Below are 22,013 nucleotides of genomic sequence, written 5' to 3' on the forward strand. Positions count from 1 at the left end.
TCTTTGACGGGCGCAACAATGTCAGGCATGTGTTTCACCGGATTCGTGATACGGTATACTCGCGAAATGGTCGTACGGGAAAATCTGTAGTTGATAGCTACCTCGGAGATGCTGTGTCCCATGGCTCGTGCGCCCATTGTAACATCACATTCACACTCATTCAAATCTTCATAACCTGCTCTTTTAGCAGCAGTAACCGTTTTAACTGCGCCACACACTCATTCTATATAAGCGTTGCCGACCACAGTGCGGTATTATGCCTACTAGCATTTCTTTCTATTTGAATAAGCATGCCTACACCATTTCCTTTGGTGCTTCAGTGTGTTAACGACATACACTGCGCCAGTCTCCTGGCTTAAATAACAAACGTCTCCGCAGTGTCTGATATTGAGGCCACGTGGCACTGTTGCTGGTGATCTGTCCACACACATTGTAATGGAATGTTTCATAAAAATAAACAATGCATTTTCCCCGTTACCGTCAATGCTTTTCATGTTTAATGTAGCACGTTTGGGGCGTATGGAACTTGCAGGAGGCGAGTAAATGACAAACTAGTAGTTACGGTTCATCAGAGGGTGCTTCGAAAGTTCCCTTTCCAAGTACCTGTACAAATTAGCAGCGTGTCCTTAAAAGTCGCTTTTATCAAGTTACTGCGAAAAAAATCAGCTTCTGATACTGCATTCTTACGTAGACTTGTTACTCGTGTCTTCAGCACATGGAGTGTAGACTATGTCCTGTCACGTCAGACGTGAAATTTCTTGAAATAAGGTAAACCCACCTGTTGCTCTTAGAACCATGCACGGACCTGCTAGCTATGAAACGCATTGTTGTCCTGCTAGTAGATCGCGCCATGACCCTTCCTAAGAAGGGAACCTCGCCATCGCCCCCCCCCCCCCCCCCCCCCTCAGATTTAGTTACAAGTTGGCGCAGTGGATAAGCCTTGAAAACTTGAACAAAGATCAATCGAGAAAACAGGAAGTTGTATGGAACCGTGAAAAAAAATTAATAAAATACACAAACTGAGTAGTCCATGCGCAAGATATGCAACAAGGATTGTGTGAGCTCAGCAGCGCCGTGGTCCCGTGGTAAGCGTGAGTAGCTGCTAAACGAGAGGTCCTTGGTTCAAGTTTTGCCTAGACTGAATTTTACTACCTTCATTCTTCGCGAAGTTATCTGTCCGTTCATTGAAGTCTCTATTCACTGCAATACGTTTAGTGTCTGTTTTGCGACCGGACCGCAAAACCGTGCGATTAGTAGACGAAAGGACGTGCCTCTCCTCTGGGAACCGAAAACATTTGATGGCAAGGTCATAGGTCAACAGATTCCTCCATGGGAAAACGTCTGTATTCTATAAGACACTGGTGACGGCACGAGTCACATATTAGGAATTTTGTTGTGGATCCACCTGACTAGTCCACTTAGCGAATGGGTAAAAAGATTATTCTACCTTGCCCTATTAAGGTCTCCTTGTGGATGTGATCACTACCAAAAAAGTGACACAGCTTAAGTTTGTTACATAAACTGAAAATAAAAAAATTAAAATTGTCACTCGAGGGATGACTTGAACCTAGGACCTCTCGTGCCGTAGCTGCTCTCGCTAACCACGGGACCACGGCGTTCCTTGACTGTGTCCTTGATGCTGCCTATATTGGCATGGACTACTAAGTTTATGTACTTCACTAATTTTTCATAGTTCCCCACAACTTCCTGTTTTCTCTATTGGTCTGTGTTCAGTTAGTCCTATCCACTATGCCAACTTATAACTAAATCTGAATGGGGTGCGATGGGGTGGTTCCCTTGTGAGAATAAGCATATTGCAGTTGATACACAGTATCTTCCGGAATGACAACGCTACCGAGGGAATGCCATGAAAATATTACACAAATAACTTTCCGTCTTCCAGGCTGGACCCTGCTGACAATTGTTGCATAGTGTTTCCCGGCCGGCGTTTAGACAACAATGCACACACTTGGTTCATCCGAAAAGGCCACTTGCACTACTCGGTGGATGTCCAGTTGCACTACCGGCGTGCAAATTCCAGGTTTCGTCCCCATGAACTGTCAACATGGGCGCCTGAACCAGGCACCTGCTACTTACAGAGCAACGGTCATTTAAGACACTTCGGTAGCCCCCTGCTAAATTTGGGAGGTCAGTTGCTAAACAGCTTCGTCTCTTCGCCCTTAAACACTTCCGCATCCGTCGTGCACCCCTATCTATGGCTCCTGGTGCACCAGTTCCTCGGCGCTGCTTTCAGATAGGGCCGTTTTGCCATGTAAGATATACGTTAACCACGGCAGTACACGAACAGCTTACACACTAAGAAGGTTCCGAAATGTTCCACCCTTGGCCCGAATACCAGTGATATCATCCTTTTGGACGTTAAATAAATCGCTGTTTCGGCATGCAGACTCACGCACTGTTTCCTGCGTAGTCCTGAGAAGCATCGCTTACCACTTAGTTAGTGGTGGCACCTGCCGTCTGTAAGTGATTCTTGTTCGCTGATGTCTAACATAGGCGGTGGGAACACTGCCGCTAGACCGTGCACGTTAATCACCGTTACATTATCACAAAACATGGACTAAGAACTAAAATAACGACGTGAACTGCAATGAAACCGTTCAGCTACCTTACTTTCTGTCACGTAGGGCTATTATCTGCGAACCTTAAGTTGACTTCAGTTCGTATTCAGGTTTGGGAACTTCCTTAAGTTTCATTGATGTCTAAGATACAAACTGGCCATTAAAATTCCTGCACCAGGGAGAAAGGCAGTCGATAAACGGGTATTCAGGGAACAAATATGTTACACTAAAACTGACGTGCGATTACATTTTCACGCAATGTGGGTGCATAGGTCCTGAGAAATCAGTACCCAGAACAACCAGCTCTGACCGTAATAACGACCTTGATACGCCTGGGCATTGAGTCAGAGCTTGGATGGCGTGTACAGGTACAGCTGCCCATGCAGCTTCAACACGACAGCACAGTTAGAGTAGTGACTGGCGTATTCTGACGAGCCAGCTTTTAGGCCACCATTCACCAGACGTTTTCAATTGGTGAGAGATCTGGAGAATGTGCTGGCCAGGGCAACAGTCGAACATTTCATGTATCCAAAAAGTACCGCGCAGGACCTGCAACATGCGGTAGTGCATTATCCAGCTGAAATGAAGGGCTTCGCAGAGGTCGAATGAAGGGTACAGCCACAGGTCGTAACACATCTGAAATGTAACGTCCACTGGTCAAAGTACCGACAGTGCGAACAAGAGGTGACAGACGCTTAACCAATGGCACCCCATACCGTCACGCCGGGTGATACGCCAGTATGGCGATGACGAACACACGCTTTCAATGTGCGTTCCGGGCGATGACGCCAAATACGGAAGCGACCATCATGATGCTGTAAACAAACCTGGATTCATCCGAAGAAAATGTTTTGCCATTCGTGCACCCAGATTAGTCGTGGAGTAGACCATCATAGGCACTTGTCTGATGCAGCGTCAATGGTTACCGCAGCCGTGGTCTCCGAGCTGATAGTCCATACCGGTGCAAACGTCGTCTACCTGTTCGTGTAGATGGTTGTCCCCTTGCAAAGGTCCCCTTCCGTTAACTCAGGGAACGAGACGTGGCTGCACGATCCCTTACAGCCATGCGGATAAGATGCCTGTCATCTCGACTGCTAGTGATGAGGCCGCTGGGATCCAGCAAGGTGTTCCGTATTACCCTCGTGAACCCACCGATTCCATATTCTGCTAACAGTCATTGGATCTCTACCAACGCGATCAGCAGTGTCGCGATACGATAAACCGCAGTAGCGATACGCTACTAACCGACCTTTATCAAAGTCGGAAACGTAATGGTACGTATTCTCCTTAAACGAGGCACCACAACGTTTCACCTGGTAACATCGGTCAACTGCTATTTGTGTATGAGAAATCAGCCACCGGCGGCACCCCCTTGTGAATGCTCTGAAAAGCTGATCATTTGCATATCTCCCTTTCTGTTAAATTTCGCATCTGTAGCACGTCACCTTCGTGGTGTAGAAATTTTAATGTCCAATAGAGTGCAAAACCTACAGAGACAATATGCAAAGCAGTATTAAATCGACCTTGATTAATAACCTTGCAATCCCTCTTTCAACTTGAATGCCGAGTATGCACACTTACTTTACCTGAGCCCTGAAATATCAGAATACTGGGAGCAATATAACCTAGAATTACCTCGTTCCGTCGTGCAAAAAGGCCTCGCCAGAACCAGGAAATGAAATAGTAAACTAGCAGACAGTGAGCACTGCGTACAGGTTAAGATTTAATTTTCGTCAAACACGTAGTTGCACACCCTTCTGAATGTAAGACAGAGCAATATCTTAACATCTCAGGCGGAACTAGGGATTCGGAGACAGACGATGATAATCTGGCAAGAGACGGGAGCAAACAAATGTGCTATGTTATTCTCCAATAGGAAAAATCTTCAGCTGTAAATTTTAAAATAGGAAAAAACCGATGCAAAGTGGAAAGAATTTCTCGAGTCGTAGTTTCTCACTACCTGCATAACCAAAATGCTGATGCAGCCGCAATTTTCTGTTCAGGTCGTGGCCCATGGGACCTAAATTCACTTGCCCACTCCCTTGCTTGCAGTTCGTCACATCAACTCCAGCGGGCGATTAAGTTGTTTCCCTCACGTTGCCCCTACAAAAGATAGCGCCTAAAGGCATCGTGACTCTGAAATACGTGGCGGAATATCCCTCGCACAAAGAATTACGTCGGAAGGCCGGCAAATACTTCCAACCGCTATACTGAATTCAGAGCACTGACTCGACAATATTGTCCATATGTAATTTTACTTTTTACTGATCACGCTAATAGACTCGAAAAAAGTTTAGGTAAACCTTAGTTTTCTATCGAGCTAACACCTACGGCTTCCGGTCAAGTGTCGTCACTTGTAATATATAGCTCACTAAAAAAAGTATAAATTTTCATTTACACTACTGGCAATTAACATTGCTACACCAAGATGATGACGTGCTACAGACGCGAAATTTGACAGGAAGAAGATGCTGTGATATGCAAATGATTAGCTTTTCAAAGCATTAACATAACGTTGGCGCAGGTGGCAACACCTACAACGTGCTGACGTGAGGAAAGTTTCATACAGATTTCTGATACACAAACAGTTCACCGGTGTTACCTGGTGAAACGTTGTGATGGCTCGTGTGAGGAGAAATGAGTACCATCACGTTTCCGACTTTGATAAAGGTCGGATTGTAGCTTATCGCGACTGCGGTTAATAGCATCGCGACATTGCTGTCCGCGTTGGTAGCGATCCAATGACTGTCAGCAGAGTATGGAATCGATGGATTCACGAGGGTCCCAGCGGCCTCATACCACCAGCAGTCGAGATGACACGCATCTCATCCGCATGGCTGTAAGGGACCGTGCAGCCACGTCTCGTTCCCGGAGTTAACAGATAAAGACCTTTGCAAGGCAACAACCATCTGCACGAACAGATACGTTTTCATCAGCATGGACTCAGCTCGAAGACCATGGTTGCGGTAACCCTTGACGCTGCATCAGAGAAGGGCCTACGGTGGTCTACTCAACGACTAATCTGGGTGCATGAATGGCAAAATATCTTTTTCGGATGAATCCAGGTTCTGTTTACAGCATCATGAGGGTAGCTTCCGTGTTTGGCGACATCGCCCGGAACGCACATCATCGCCATACTGGCGTATCACCCGGCGTGATGGTATGGGTGCCATTGGTTACACGTCTCGGTCACCTCTTGTTCGCATTGACGGCACTTTGAACAGTGGACGTTACATTTCAGATGCGTTACGACCTGTGGCTCTACCCTTCATTCGACCTCTGCGAAACCCTGCATTTCAGCTGGATAATGCACGACAGCACGTTGCTGGTCCTGTACAGGCCTTACTGGATACAGAAAATGTTAGACGGCTGCTCCGGCAAGCACATTCTCCAGATCTCCCTGCAGTTGACGTCTGGGCAATGGTGGCAGAGCAACTGGCTCGTCTCAATACGCCAGTCACTACCCTCTGTGGAATCGTGTTGAAGCTGCATGGGCAGTTGTACCTGTACACGCCATCAAAGCTCTGACTCAATTTCCAGGCGTATCAAGGCCGTTATTACGGCCAGAGGTGGTTGTACTGGATACTGATTTCTCAGGATCTATGCACTCAAACTGGGTGAAAATGTAACTACACATCAGGTGTAGTATAATATTTGTCCAATGAATACCTCTTCATAATCTGGTTCTCTTCTTGGTGTAGCAATTGTAATGACCAGTAGTGTAAATATGAAATTGCCCCTAGCCCCTTAAAGTACAGCTGTACTGTTGATATTAACTATAACGTAAAATCATAAGCTGCGTCTGAATGGTCTTGCCCTCAACAACGTCCTTTGCAATCTGAACTTAAAATATAACTCATGAAACAAAAAGCTTAGCCACAGTTTTAGATTTGACATCTAATTATTTTCAGGTTAGGAGCCATTTGAAATCATCCAAATAGCAAAATGGTATTCCACAAAATAAACAAACCATATCAAGATATTTACGTATAATTCGAATGGGGAGTTACATAGCATATAGTACATTACAAAAGTATCTGTTTATTACAACTAGTGAATACCAGTTTCCAAAATTTGAGAAAGAAGCACCATATTTATTAAAAAAGTCTATATGACGCTCTAATTCAGTTGCAAAGGAATGTTTTCCAGTACTAACAGCTACAAAACACTTTCTCTTTCGTCACTTAATAAAAAATTGTATCCTAAATGAGAACTCTGCACATACAACTAAATGTAATCTCTACCACCTTCCTATGTTTCAGCAACAACCTTCTCGCTCTACTGTGGAACTTGCTCTGAGTCCCTCCTCCTCAGTGTCGTCTTTGGATGTCTACAACGAACATTCATCATCCGAAGAGGTCAGTAGTTTGTTACACCGCAGACATGTGGAGAAAATGTAAACTGATTTCATTGCATTGTAGTGTATAGGTGCGCATTCCCGCAAATTGAGCTCCCTCCATTAGCTATAGAACTCAAAGCATTTATTTTTGTGTTAGTAAGAAGGTATTGTAGTCTTAGTAACAAATTTTCATGTTTCAAAATAGTGCCATTGAGATCTCTAGCTCATTGCTGGTCTGTACTGAAAGAAGGTAACACAGGTCCTATCAGTGATATCAGGTGTTCCCCAGGGAAGCGTCCTGGGACCTCTACTGTTCCTGATCTATATAAATGACCTGGGTGACAATCTGAGCAGTTCTCTTAGGTTGTTCGCAGATGCTGTAATTTACCGTCTAGTAAGGTCATCCGAAGACCAGTATCAGCTGCAAAGTGATTTAGAAAAGATTGCTGTATGGTGTGTCAGGTGGCAGTTGACGCTAAATAACGAAAAGTGTGAGATGATCCACATGAGTTCCCGTTGGAATTCGATTACTCGATAAATAGTACAATTCTCAAGGCTGTCAATTCAACTAAGTACCTGGGTGTTAAAATTACGAACAACTTCAGTTGGAAGGACCACAGAGATAATATTGTCGGGAAGGCGAGCCAAAGGTTGCGTTTCATTGGCAGGGCACTTAGAAGATGCAACAAGTCCACTAAAGAGACAGGTTACACTACACTCGTTCGTCCTCTGTTAGAATATTGCTGCGCGGTGTGGGATCCTTACCAGGTGGGATTGACGAAGGACATCGAAAGGGTGCAAAAAAGGGCAGCTCGTTTTGTATTATCACGTTATAGGGGAGAGAGTATGGCAGATATGATACATGAGTTGGGATGGAAGTCATTACAGCATAGACGTTTTTCGTCGCGGTGAGACCTTTTTACGAAATTTCAGCCACCAACTTTCTCTTCCGAATGCGAAAATATTTTGTTGAGCCCAACCTACATAGGTAGGAATGATCATCAAAATAAAATAAGAGAAATCAGAGCTCGAACAGAAAGGTTTAGGTGTTCGTTTTTCCCGCTCGCTGTTCGGGAGTGGAATAGTAGAGATAGTATGATTGTGGTTCGATGAACCCTCTGCCAAGCACTTAAATGTGAATTGCAGAGTAGTCATGTAGATGTAGATGTCCTATTGTACCTAACTGCTTGTTTTCCAGTTTCCGGGATCTCAGGACTTCGTGTAGGGCTATTAAGAATGCTAAAGATAATATGTTGCCGATAAATTTAGTCTGAATTTCAAAGCGTTGTAAAAAGTAATAAAGATTAAGGTATTCAAATAAATGGGCACTGCCCACCGTGAGGACGAATGCCACGGGACGTGATAAGCGAAGTATTCGCGGAGGTAACAAATAACAGGATAGCGATAACCACATCTACATATGGCGGTAGAACTGCGTACACAAGGTATACAAGGAGTGCATTGGTGGTGCTCTCACTTTCACTGAAGCGTGTGATCTGAAAAGGTTCAGACGTGATTATGGCCACACGACGGGAATTAAGACTTTGAACGTGGAAATAGTTAAGAAATTCAGTATTCAGAAATTCAAAGCGTCAGTTGTATCGAGGATACCAAACCTGAAATGTCTCACTAGACAACGCAGTGCTCTACGGCCTTCATTTAACGACAGAGAGCAGCGACGTTTGTGTCTTGTCACTGCAAACACACACACTGCGTGATCAGCTGCAGATAAAAATGTTAGACATTTGACGACAGTGTTAGGACAATGCTGACACATTCGAAGTTAATGAAGCATGTTGAGACTCCCTATGCTAACAGCACATCACCTGCAGGGCCTTCCTTGGGTTCGTGACGGTATCGGCTGGACCTTAGGAAACCGAAGCTTGAAAAGTCCAGATTTCAGATGGTAAGAGCTGATGGTAGGGTTAGTGTAGCGCAGACCATACGAAGCCATGGACACAAGTTGTGAACAAGGCACTATGCAAGCTGGTGGTGCTTCCATAACGGTGTAGGCTGTCATCTGGTCTAGCTGAACGGATATTTGACTGGAAGTTATGTTCGGATACTTGTAGAGCATTCTCAACCATTCATGGACTAAAGGTTCCCAAACATTTCATCAGGCTACAGTTCGTGACTGGCTTTAAGAACGTTCTGGCCAAGTCGAGCAATGACTTTGCTGCGCAGATCACCCGACACGAATCATGTCGAACATCCATTGGACGTCATGGAGAGGTCACTTCGTGCACGTCCTACACTGTCAACACTTCCACTATTATGGAGAGGCAGCATGGATCAATATGTTTGCAGGGGACATAAAAGGACTAGTGCATGTAGCGTCAAATTTCTGCTCTACGCCGGAAAAAGGGAGAAATGACATACTGGGAGACGACACACGATTTTTAAGTCGCAGTATAACTGGTGCAGAGGCTAAATGGAATCACAGGCCAACAAAAGGGCTGCAATCGGGAAAATCCACTGATATCAGCTAATTTGACGAAGGGCAAAGTTATAATGGCGTGTCCATAGCTGTAGACAATACGATATTTACTGATTCTAGCAGGATTCAGAATTTGAAACTCGGCTGTCAAGCAGTTGAAACACGGTCAGCCCTCTCCCCCTCCCCCCCCCCCCCCCCCAACCATTCTGCCCTTTCTTCGTTCGCCTCAAGAGCTGCAATAGTAGAGGCTTTGAGGAACCTGAAGATTTAGCTTAAATTTCCTGCTCGTCCCTGTGTTCATAAACTACACTAATCTTCAACTGTGGAGAGCAAATATGTAACAGAAATCTTTGCTACAGCACTGTCCAGTTGTTCCTGCCTAACCCTTCTACTTTCAGCTAGGTAGCGTGCGCATTTGTTGTTCAGTCATAAAATAGTATAATAGTGTTGTTCATCGGTCCAAGATCCGCTACTACAGTTCACAGTTCAGGAATACATATCACAAGCCACCACTTGAATGACAATGTCTAATTGGTATAACCGATTCGCCCATACTGGCTGTGTATCACACAGTATGCCAGGTCAGGGTCGGCCAGTAGTTTGACTCGGCAACTGAAGAAATTAAGTCTTACTTTCGTAGCTTGGAAGTGCATAGTGTCAGTGTTCAAAGTATACGGAAACCCAAACTGGTCCAACTTTCGAATAAGTACCAAAGAAAAGAGTCGACTTCGGTGTAGAAATGTTTAACAAAATACAGACCGAACATTACTTTCCTCAATTGTGTTCAGTGACGAAAGCACCTTCCATATCTGCAGTAAAGTGAATCGGCATGATGTTCAGGTATAGTGAGTAGAAATCCTGTAGAGCAATCGAAATGGACGGGACTAGCGTAAGGTAAATGTTCTTTGCTGTAAGCTCTTAAAAGATCGTTTCTCTGCAGAATAAAAGTTGAAGATACACTGCATTCAGTGGTGTATCAAACATTCCTATAAATTATTTAACTACGAAAAGAGTAACTACTGTGTAACAAACTTAAACCAACACTCTGTATTAGGTGGCATGTAGGAAAAGAAAAATTTCTTTTGCAGTAGCGACAATTTTCATACTCACTCGGCTATCGAAATATTCTCCCAGGACCATAAATTTTCAGCAATGTACGGAGTTAAAGAATATTGTACAATGCACCCGAAACAGCATAGCGGCATAGATCACACAGGGAAGACCAAAACATCACCCTTTTTCCAACACTTCCACTACGGATATGGCACTGTATTTTCTCCTTCAAATCTTCGAACATCAAAACGGCATATTGGAGAACGCAGGGAATAAAAACTGAAATAATTCAACAGAGAAAATACGTACAGTTATTTCGTAATTTCATGGTGTATGCGAAAGAACTTGATCCCCTTAAAGAACAAGTGTAAAATTGGTCGCTGGAAAGGCGAAGTGTTCCTAGTGATTAGGAAAACAGCGTAGGTCATTGTCGATTTAGTCATTGAACACAGGCACAAAACTAGAAATAAATCGCTGTCATAAGAAGCCAGCATCAAACTTGTTCCAAAACAGATTTCTGGTGAAAAAAAATCTTTCTGGAGGAATCACCATTATGAAAAGATTGTGTAAAATATGATTCGATCTCTTCGTCCACAAGAAGCCATCAGTAGTTACCTGCGCCCATGTTCAAAGTGGATACCGCATTACTTTACTGCCAGAAGGCGTTCGATGCAGTTCAGCACGCCTATCTAAGGAACAAAGGCGACAGCGATCACCTGTGTCATTGAACTAAAAACTTTGTAGCAAGAAGACACATCACTCTCAACGAAGACAAATCATAGGTGGAAAAAGTAACTTTCGCTGTACCCCAAGGGTGCGATATAGGACAATTACTTCCCTGATGTAGTTAATAACGTCGGAAGTTCCATAAGGCTTTTCGCGGGTGTTACTGTCACACAGATAACTAGCAATGCTAGAAAATAGTAGAGAAATACAGCAACACCCAAAGAGAATCAACGCTTGGCGAGTGGAACGGTAGTTGACCGTCGGTAGAAACAGATGTAACGTGCAGCGAACTACTAGCAAGTAATCACAGCTGCAAAATTTCTAAGTGCGCGTATGTTTAGACTTTTAGTGGAACGGTCATAACACTAATTATCGTCCAGGCAGATGCCAGGCTAGGATTCGTTAGATACCTTAAAAATCCTCGCTCTAAACGTATTTCAGTGCTGAAGGTCAGGGATTCGTACCGCAAACGATTGATAAAATAGATCGAAAGAGCGGAGCCTTCAGTTAGAGGTTCTTGTAGTAATTGCGAAAGCTCCCAGTGTTCCCGCAACTCCAGTGACAGACGCTTGGAAACCTTCTGCCTCTTCAATGTAGTTCAGTGTTAAATTTCAGAGTACGTATCTATTAGTCAACGAATATATTCCCATAAGTATATCTTACGAAAAGGCAAATTAGAAAGCTGACGTGGAGGCTTAACCATTCTTTCGGCGTACCATTGGCGACTGGAACATCGAAGTGGAAATAGCACACACAGTAGGGTTACAAAATACCCTCGGTGGCTTGCAAATTGTAAGACGTGAAATTAAATTACGTTACTGGCATACTTGACCTGGAATCTCCTGCTTACGTGGTAACATTTAAGAACAGATTATATTCGCCTAACAGATTAAACAACGCTAACAAACTGTGGACTCCAGCAGAGGTCTTGAGTGGGGTATTTTAGTGTAAGAATCCTGCATTCCTACTGTATCGTAACCCAACAAAATATTCATAAATTATCAGGGAGGAAAAAGCTGCAGAAATGATTCTTCCTCAGGCTGTTTGTTAAAATATAAAACATGTGAATACGCAGAACACAGGTCAAAAATGAAAAACACGAAACATTCACGGCCACGGATGATATTTACGGTTGGCAAAGTTCTTAAATGGAATGGGAATAATTAAGACGCATCCCCCAATAATACCAACAAACGCTGCCTGACTACATGAGGAATGGACAAATAGTTAACCTCTAGCTGGACGTTCAGTATGACATAAACCGGTTAAAAAAGCGGAGATCAGATGAACTCGGTGCAGTGAAGAGGAAACTGATTCCTATTACGTATGAGCTGCAGGTATTTTCTCCAACGTACTGCTCAATGAGTAGTGTGGAGTTTGCTCGATGGTGCACGACTGCTAAGACTGCAAGCTGCGCCTCTGCACCAAGATGAGTGGAGCATCGCTGCTGGCGGCTGCTGAAGAAACTGTCCTCAGGCAAACCTCTCCCGAATGCCAAGTAAATCTTCCCTTTCTCCCCAACATCATTCCACATAGAGCGTCAACAAGAATTTGCAGGCGCTATGCAGCTCGCGCAGTTCGTGGCTGTGACGTAATTGTTGCACCGCGTCATAACTCCTAGACACGGCATAAAATATACTTGCCGCCAAAATGTATGCACATCCCCGCAACGAGTTCCGACATAAACGGCGGTCCTCCAATGGCCCTGCGTATCATGCTGCGCGCACAGAGGTCGTTCCGCGTCAGAAACTTTGTGGCGGGCCTTTGTCTCCCACGCTACCTTAACGTCAGTGAAACGCGCAAGAATTTCTCCTCTGCGGCAGACGATGCTCTCATCACCAGAGCGATAGTTCGGATAGGCGCCAGTCTCCAGCACGCCCGAGCTGGACAATGTCTCGCAGTGGAACGCAATGTGCCGGGCATGTTCCGCGGCGCGTCTGTACCTGGCCTCGGACGGCTACGAAAATATCAAAGGCGAGGGGCTCCGCCAGTCTCCACTATTCGGTGCGGTCCCCACTTTGTGACTGCCTGGACATACCTTCGAAAAATTAATACCACTTAAGGAATGAATGTTAGATATAACGTCTGCCACAATATCTAGACGGAGACGCACAGCGATGCTACGTGTAATTAATATACTTGAAAATAAAGTGCGTCTGCCATCACTTCTCGTAACTGAATCCTAGCTTACTTGCCTTGCGTCTCGCAGACTTGCCCCAATTGTTTCCGTCGTTCGGCAACTCTAACGTTTGTGCCATAAACAGTGCACGAGGCGACAAGTGGATAGGCTTAAATGCTAAACATATTAAGAATCGTGAAATGTCAAGGTACCAACCAATTTCATTCCACCAATCGCAAAATTAGAGATTTCAAGAGCTAGTATGTCGCTAACATTAAATACAAGATTTCCATTTTGTTTCAGAGCACCAGTCATGAAAATGCTTTACACGATCTTACTCAGCATGATCGCACGAATGTTCTCCAACGCAGATTCCACTATTGTCTTTAAGTGGAGTTGACCTTACCATACTAGTTTGCTTATTGCCAACTCGAAAACCGATCGTATATTGCCTTGAATTGACAAAAGAAGGCACAAGTGTCTCATCAGGGCAATTCTTCGTCAAACTGTTTAGTCTTTTAATGACATAAGTGTGTGTATATACGGTTTCATGTATTACCTTCTCGAAAACAGATTGTAGAATGACTTATTTTACCAGTTATGCTTAGGGCCTTTCAGGGTGCCCTTGTGATTGGTCCACGCTTGCATAATCATTGACAGTAACTAGAATTTGTAATTTCTTCATAAATTGAGTGATGTTCAAATTATGAGTACTCGCTACAAGGAATGTGATCAGGACGGATGGAGCTGTATATAATACTTAAACGGTAAACACAAATAAGTTTAGACTTTTGGCACTCTGCGTTGGTGAATACTCGCTCTGTTCCAGTATCTGCACCTACGTTGATACTAAGCAAGCCACCGTACGGTGCGTGGCGGGGGGTACCCTGCACCATTACGTGTCATTTCCTTTCCTGTACCACTCGCAAGTAGAGCGAGGGGAAAAAAAGACTGTAAGTCTCTGTAAGAGCCCTAATTTCCCTTATCTCATCTTCGTGGTCCTTAAGGGCAGTGTGTGTTGGCGGCAGTAAATCGTTCGGCAGTCAGCTTCAAATACCGATTCTATAAATTTTCAGTAGTGTTACTCGAAAAGAACGTCGCCTTCCCTTCAGGATCCTCGTTTGAGCTCCCGAAGAACCTCTCTAACACTTGTGTGTCGCTCGAACGTATCGCTAACATCTAGAAAAACTTCTCTGAATTGCTTCGATGTCTTCCTTACATCCGACCTGGTACGGATCACACACTTGAACATATTCATGAATGTCGCACCAGCGTCCTATATGCGGTCTCCTTTACAAGTGAACGGCTCTTTACTAAAATTCTCAGAATAAACGGAAGTCTGTCATCAACCTTCCTTCCCCCCGTTCTCACATCCTTCTTCCAGTTCCTATCGTTGTGCAACGTTCAATACAGATATTTAAACGACTTGGGTGTGTCAAGCTGGACAATAGTAATTTTAACAACTTATTCGGACGAGAAACGTCATTTATCGTTCCAGGAGAAACGTTTCCATTGATCCACAAGCATCTTTTGATGCTGCCAGGACCACTGCAATCGCAATTTACGGTGGCATAAACGGGGAAAGACCTTGTGTGCTGGGGAGACGCACGTTCAACATGAGCTGACTGGTGTCTGCAACGCGTATTCCTGCACCGGCACTGTACTGTAGTCTTATCTCTATCGGAACACAACGGGTTTGTTCTTTCTACTGATCCGCATTAACCTAAATTATTCCACCTTCGCGACTACTTGTCATTCATCGCACCAACTGTAAATTTTCTTCGTTTTGTATCTCACTAGTCATTCAACTTACATACCTTGTTCTACACCACAGCATCAACAATCCACAGCAGAGTCCTGCCTATCCTATCACGATCGGTGCTGTTCTCTGTAGACACAAGTGATTTGACTATCACTTCCCTGAGGCACTTTTTACGTTACCCTTGCCTCTGAACACCCGCTGTCGAACAGTGGTTCTATTATTTATGAAGTTTACGAGCCAGTCATATGTTCTAACATTCTGCTTGGTGTCCGTTTGTTCAACGTCGTGTCTTCCTACCACTTTAGCGCAACGACGCTAAGCGTGTTTTTTTTAGGGAATTGACTAGTTTGAACCTGGGACCTGTTCCTGGTAAGGAGACGCCAGACCACACATGACATGCAGAATTCAGAAGAGTTCAGTGAGACTAGCGATGATACAACCAAATAATTATTTCACCGTCAGCTCCACTGCACTCCCTGTAAAAGAATCTTAATACTAACTAAATTTAGTGGAAAGGGTTCAAGACTTTCCTATTTTTAGTTAGCTGGTAAAATAACGTCGAAAAAGCAGTTAAGTTTACCACTGGAAATTTTATTATATTCACAAAACATGGTTTATAAAATGCACTGTTGATAAAAGGAAATGTTTTAATACAGGATGGTAAAAACCAAATGCGTTCAACAAAAATGTGAACGAATATTTCCTGAATGGGTTTCCAAGTTCTACAATCGATCGAAGGATGACCTGTGCCATATCACATCTATAATATAGGTTTAAAGTTTAACAAAAGAGAAAACTATAAAAATGGTCTAGTGACCCTCAATGATCTTCAATTACTTTTCTAATTTGTAAATTACAGTGGCTGATGTGGCTTCTCAATAACTATATAATCATCGCGTCTCTGATTTTTACTTAAAGTGGCAAATGAACACCATGAGCTTTGACGATACACTAGTATTACGCAAAAAGGGGGTGTAACAGATGATACTTCTGCAGTTCTCAGTGAAGCCTTATGCGCTCAAAAATGCGGCATCGCGTGCGTTCATTACTTTGTCGGTGTTTAGGCAGCGTCAGGGCGGCGGCGGGAAGCACAGCTCCGCTCACCTCGCCATCTCGGAAGCAACTCTCTTAACTTCTCCTTACTACAATTTACCGAAGTTGGTTTAAAAAAACCTATCTGGCTGTGTTTTCATCTGACCAATCAGGGTCTCAATGTTAACCTTAAGCTCCACCTACAAAAATTGTCTGCAATGAGAAACGTTATACGTTTCGTGGTGGGGCAATGTTTTTAAGTTTGCAACGTAAGACTCGAAAAAGTCTCACGCTAAAGCATGCGGGTGGTGTGGCCCTAGTGGTTAGCTGGTGACGTGTCCAGTCTGTCCCTTATCGTAGGGTCTTTTAGCTTAACAAGGTTCTGCTCTCAGCTTCTGTTCTCGTTTCTCCCCTCGGAACTGCGTCTCTCATGGTGGGAAGGTATGACATGCATTTAGGCATTCTTGTGTTAGTCTGTGGTATTCCATTTGCTGACACGTTACTCCCATTACATTGGTTAATTTGTCACGATTTATTCGGAGCTATGTGACATACTACTGGATTTGCTTATCATGTCAGCGTTTTCATGGAAGGTGTTGGATTTGCCTGACACCTTACATTTCTATCTATTCGCCAACCTCCCGGAACAAAATCTGTACATTCAAATTAGCAACGAAATATATGTTGGCCGTGATGTGAAGTTAACGCCACAATCAAAGATGAGACCGCATCATACCTACCTGCAAAGGTACCATGCAGGATGCAGATGTAAATGTAGGTCACCTGGTGTCTAAACACGAGAATCGGCAAAACTGATCGGTGGTTCGCTTGCTACGCTCGTGAGCATTTACGGAAAGTAATTGTACAGGGAAGCTGAAAGTTTGCAACAAGCTGTTGGACGTCCGTCTCGTCACCAGACACGGAGGTAGGAAGCTTCACCTCTCCGTGTTGTAGGATAGGCGGTAATCTGTGGCAGATAAGAGAATAGTAGTGCCGGTGCAGGAATAAGCGATGGAGACACCAGTCAGACCACGCTGTTGAAGGTGCGTCTCCTCAGCAGACAAGATTAGTTTTTCCATGTTGATGCCACCATCAATCGAGACAGAATGGGCCTGACAGCACCAAGAGATGATGGTGGATCAATGGAAACGTTTCTCATAGTATGACGAAAGACGTTTCTCGTCCGAATAAGCAGTTACACTCCTGGAAATGGAAAAAAGAACACTTTGACACCGGTGTGTCAGACCCACCATACTTGATCCGGACACTGCGAGAGGGCTGTACAAGCAATGATCACACGCACGGCACAGCGGACACACCAGGAACCGCGGTGTTGGCCGTCGAATGGCGCTAGCTGCGCAGCATTTGTGCACCGCCGTCAGTGTCAGCCAGTTTGGCGTGGCATACGGAGCTCCATCGCAGTCTTTAACATTGGTAGCATGCCGCGACAGCGTGGACGTGAACCGTATGTGTAGCTGACGGACTTTGAGCGAGGGCGTATAGTGGGCATGCGGGAGGCTGGGTGGACGTACCGCCGAATTGCTCAACACGTGAGGCTTGAGTTCTCCACAGTACATGGATGTTGTCGCCAGTGGTCGGCGAAAGGTGCACGTGCCCGTCGACCTGGGACCGGACCGCAGCGACGCACGGATGCACGCCAAGACCGTAGGATCCTACGCAGTGCCGTAGGGGACCGCACCGCCACTTCCCAGCAAATTAGGGACACTGTTACTCCTGGGCTATCGGCGAGGACCATTCGCAACCGTCTCCATGAAGCTGGGCTACGGTCCCGCACACCGTTAGGCCGTCTTCCGCTCACGTCCCAGCATCGTGCAGCCCGCCTCCAGTGGTGTCGCGACAGGCGTGAATGGAGGGACGAATGGAGACGTGTCGTCTTCAGCGATGAGAGTCGCTTCTGCCTTGGTGCCAATGATGGTAGTATGCGTGTTTGGCGCCGTGCAGGTGAGCGCCACAATCAGGACCGCATACGACCGAGGCACACAGGGCCAACACCCGGCATCATGGTGAGGGGAGCGATCTCCTACACTGGCCGTACACCTCTGGTGATCGTCGAGGGGACACTGAATAATGCACGGTACATCCAAACCGTCATCGAACCCATCGTTCTACCATTCCTAGACCGGCAAGGGAACTTGCTGTTCCAACAGGACAATGCATGTCCGCATGTATCCCGTGCCACCCAACGTGCTCTAGAAGGTGTAAGTCAACTACCCTGGCCAGCAAGATCTCCGGATCTGTCCCCCATTGAGCATGTTTGGGACTGGATGAAGCGTCGTCTCACGCGGTCTGCACGTCCAGCACGAACGCTGGTCCAACTGAGGCGCCAGGTGGAAATGGCATTTCAAGCCGTTCCACAGGACTACATCCAGCATCTCTACGATCGTCTCCATGGGAGAATAGCAGCCTGCATTGCTGCGAAAGGTGGATATACACTGTACTAGTGCCGACATTGTGCATGCTCTGTTGCCTGTGTCTATGTGCCTGTGGTTCTGTCAGTGTGATCATGTGATGTATCTGACCCCAGGAATGTGTCAGTTTCCCCTTCCTGGGACAATGCTTTCACGGTGTTCTTATTTCAATTTCCAGGAGTGTATTAAAATGAACTGTTGCTCTAAACACGCACTGTGAATGCAATATTACGCTACCGGACACTGAACTGGTGTCCATGGGACTAACGGAAATTTCACTATAATTGTGAAAGATACGAAGTGTTGCAGGCTACATTTGTTCCCATCATGCTTGACAGACCTACCGACAGAACTGTCGTATCACTAGGCCATAATCGCGCTAGTGATTTGAGTGTCGCAGTGAACTTAGCTTGTTTCGGTTGCCACATTCACTTTAAATCAGATTACCTGCGTTTAGGACCCTCACGGAGCAGCTCCACGCCCTTAAATCACTCGCTCGTTGTGCACGGGAATTGCGTAAATTGTGCGTACACATGTTGGCTGTATTTTGTATGTAGTCGCATGTGACGAGTCCGTGCTACTGTTTCGTTTGCGCTGCGTTCTAAGATGGACGTAAATGCCTTTAAACAGGTGGTCATGTTTTCGCTAATCAGTGTAATCTTTCCTGAGCAGTGGCAGGTTGAATGTCTTTATCGTGTGACTTCCAGTACCGATATAGTTACAGCTGAGTTAAGATCATTCTCGGTCAAAGAGCAAAAATTAAGTCAAAAGTTATTCACCCATTGCTCTTGTACTTTCATGTCTCGAAAGTGGGTCATTGTCCTGCATGTTCCATTAAACAAACCATCTTACTTTATTATTAAAACTTCTTCTGTGACCGGTGATAATTCTGCCTTTGCATTAGACAGAAGGCTGAGTATTTAGTTGTTTGGATAGATCTCATCGTTCCTCACAAGCAAGTCATCAATTTCTCGTCCTCTGCTAATTAGGAATGGTTCGGCAAATTCCTTTTTTAGTACTTTGCCCTCAAATTGAAACATTTATATTCAAACAGTATAGTATGTCATATCATGAACGTAGTTATGCGCCTCGTATGGCAGAAGTAATGCATCTAGCATCGCATTATTTTCATTATTTCTCATCAATACATTCAGAAAATTTGCGTCTATCTGCCATATCAGGTGATAAAATGGTACATATTGCGTACTTTCTTCCGTATATTTGGTTTCGATTGTTCTTCTTAATGAAATGATACATTTTTCGGATTATTTTATTATTAATGAATTACTTTCGTTCTTACATTCCTTGGACAAATGTATCCCTTTTACGTACACCACCTTCGAAGTAAGTTTCTCTTTAGTTGACTAAAAGATGTAATCAAATATCAGCATTCCTAGATCTCTGCCTGGTGCTGCCGCCATAATTTAGGCCAGTGGTAGTCGATGTTATACTTATCGCCCAGTAATGGGCGTTCCGTCTTTCATGGTGGGCGGTAGGCGACTAGAGGTTAGATATTTCCATTAAGGCCTCTAAATTATTTCCTAAATAGTTGTCGTTAAAGTAGCTGCAACTCTGCTGTACAAACTACACTTCACTAAAATCATTACTGTGGAATTGGTGGCCGGTTAAAATTATTACGATCAGATACAAAATTGGGTGGTAGGTAGAAATAAGATACTTTCATGTTGTCATAGTCAATAACTAACTTTAGATCTGATGAGATGTTTCTTTGTCTACATAGGAGATAGCCCGACCAGAGACCCCAGGGGATAAGAGCATGTATTTTAGCGTCGAGCAACCTATGGAAGTGGAAGAAGAAACGGAGGCAACAGTCGACCATGACGAAAGGGAAAAAGTGGAAGATGAAGCGCAGCAAACGAAGGTGCGATTTTACAAATGTAGAAATTTTTTTAAGTGTTAATTTTGATTCTGTGCGCCCATGAACATCTGAAGTTTCACTACCTTACTCACTCAGACCTGTAACAGCAGCGAAGCATTTTCCTTTTCGGAAACGGAAAATCCGTAGAGCCTCTACTACAAATTGTAGTATGTTCACTACGGCGTGGTCAAAGATTGCGTTTGCCTGGTCTACCGGTAAAACATCAAACACTAGGCTTGCAGCAATCAAAATTTAAATATTCCTCACACCTGTTTCAATAGAGTATTACAGTCCTTCGGGCACAGTAGTCTCTGGAAAATTTACCTATGGAAATTTGCTGGTTCCCACTCTGTTCATGAACACCTTCAGTGATAAGATTTTTCGAGGTTTTCCTCTAAAGTACTTTGAGGGTGTCCCACTCAAACCTCCCAGATTTCAGACCCAGGCATAATTCACAATAAATACAATGAAAAACGCACATTGTAGAGCATCTCAGAATTTATCTATCAGTACACCTCTACAAGCGAACAATTTGCAGCACGAAGAACATGGTCTACATTCAATTTCTCGCTAAGTTATTTGTAAAATTTCCTTTGTTATTGTTGACAACGTATTAGTGATAAGATGTCGCAACGTAGGAATATCGTCCACCGTATGCGAATACACGTGGTCCTTCACGAATACCCACATAAATGTCGGGTGAACGTGGTGGCCAGGCAATGGGTCTTGCGCGTCCGATCCGACAATTCGTAAATTTCCTATCCAGGAACTTGCGGCGGAGCTCCAACTTGTTGAAAAATGTTGTTCCACGTCTGGTGACTGATAGCACACAGACTGCTCAAACATGTCCAGATAACCGACCCATTCACTCTTCATTATGCAAAGAAAAACAGTCCAATCCTGTCGTGCGTTAGTCCGCACCAGACGTTTACTTCAGTGCTATCACGAACATGTTAAATGACAGTGCGCGGATTTTGCGAATCACAAATCCCAACATTATGCCCATTAAATCTTCCTGATCAATGAAAGGTTGTCGCATCTGAGAAACATATTTCCAGAAAGCTGGAATCCATATAAAAACGCTGCAGCATATCCACAGCAAATTGTTGTCGGCGTGGTTTGTCGTTCGGCTTCAGATGCTGCAAAATTTGCACTTCGTGAGCGCACATACGAAGGCGCTGGTAAACTACATGATGCAATGTTTATCGAGGTACAGCAAGTTGCCTACATTGTTGACCAATTGACTTGCGTGGGCTTCTGGGAAACGTCTCATTTCCTCTATTGTTTCTTCTGAAACTCCGTTACGTGCACCGCCAGAATGCTTAACAACTTCCTGTTGTCACAAACAGCCTATACTATTCCTTATTTGTTTTCACATGAGGTGGATCACATTCATACGTACGATAGTTCGTTTGCACAGTGATCGGCGATTTTGTCGGCAATCCACACTACTGCTTGCGCGTGGTGCTGTGGAGTCGCAATTTTCACTTTGTGACCATGCTGTAATCTGACGACGGTCCTTGGCACTTCTAACGCGGAATATATTCTTTGAGATGCTGTACAGTGTGGTGCATTCTCACTGTTGTAACTACTGTGGTTTCTCTCCTGCGTCACTGGAATCAGGGAGGTTTGAGTCGGACACCCTGTATATTCGCCGA

At 44.6% G+C, this 22,013-nt stretch overlaps 1 protein-coding gene across 1 annotated transcript in view; it reads left to right on the plus strand.

Moving 5' to 3' along the window:
* LOC126272451 (uncharacterized) overlaps positions 1-22,013 on the plus strand; it is a 70,048-nt gene that overhangs the window by 38,110 nt on the left and 9,925 nt on the right. The window contains exons 6-7 of the mRNA XM_049975328.1: positions 6,842-6,937; positions 20,218-20,358. Coding sequence (XP_049831285.1) covers positions 6,842-6,937; positions 20,218-20,358 — 237 coding nt within the window. The remainder of the gene's footprint in view (positions 1-6,841; positions 6,938-20,217; positions 20,359-22,013) is intronic.

Source organism: Schistocerca gregaria, chromosome 5, assembly GCF_023897955.1.
Source record: "Schistocerca gregaria isolate iqSchGreg1 chromosome 5, iqSchGreg1.2, whole genome shotgun sequence".
In the NCBI taxonomy this organism is placed as follows: domain Eukaryota; kingdom Metazoa; phylum Arthropoda; class Insecta; order Orthoptera; family Acrididae; genus Schistocerca; species Schistocerca gregaria.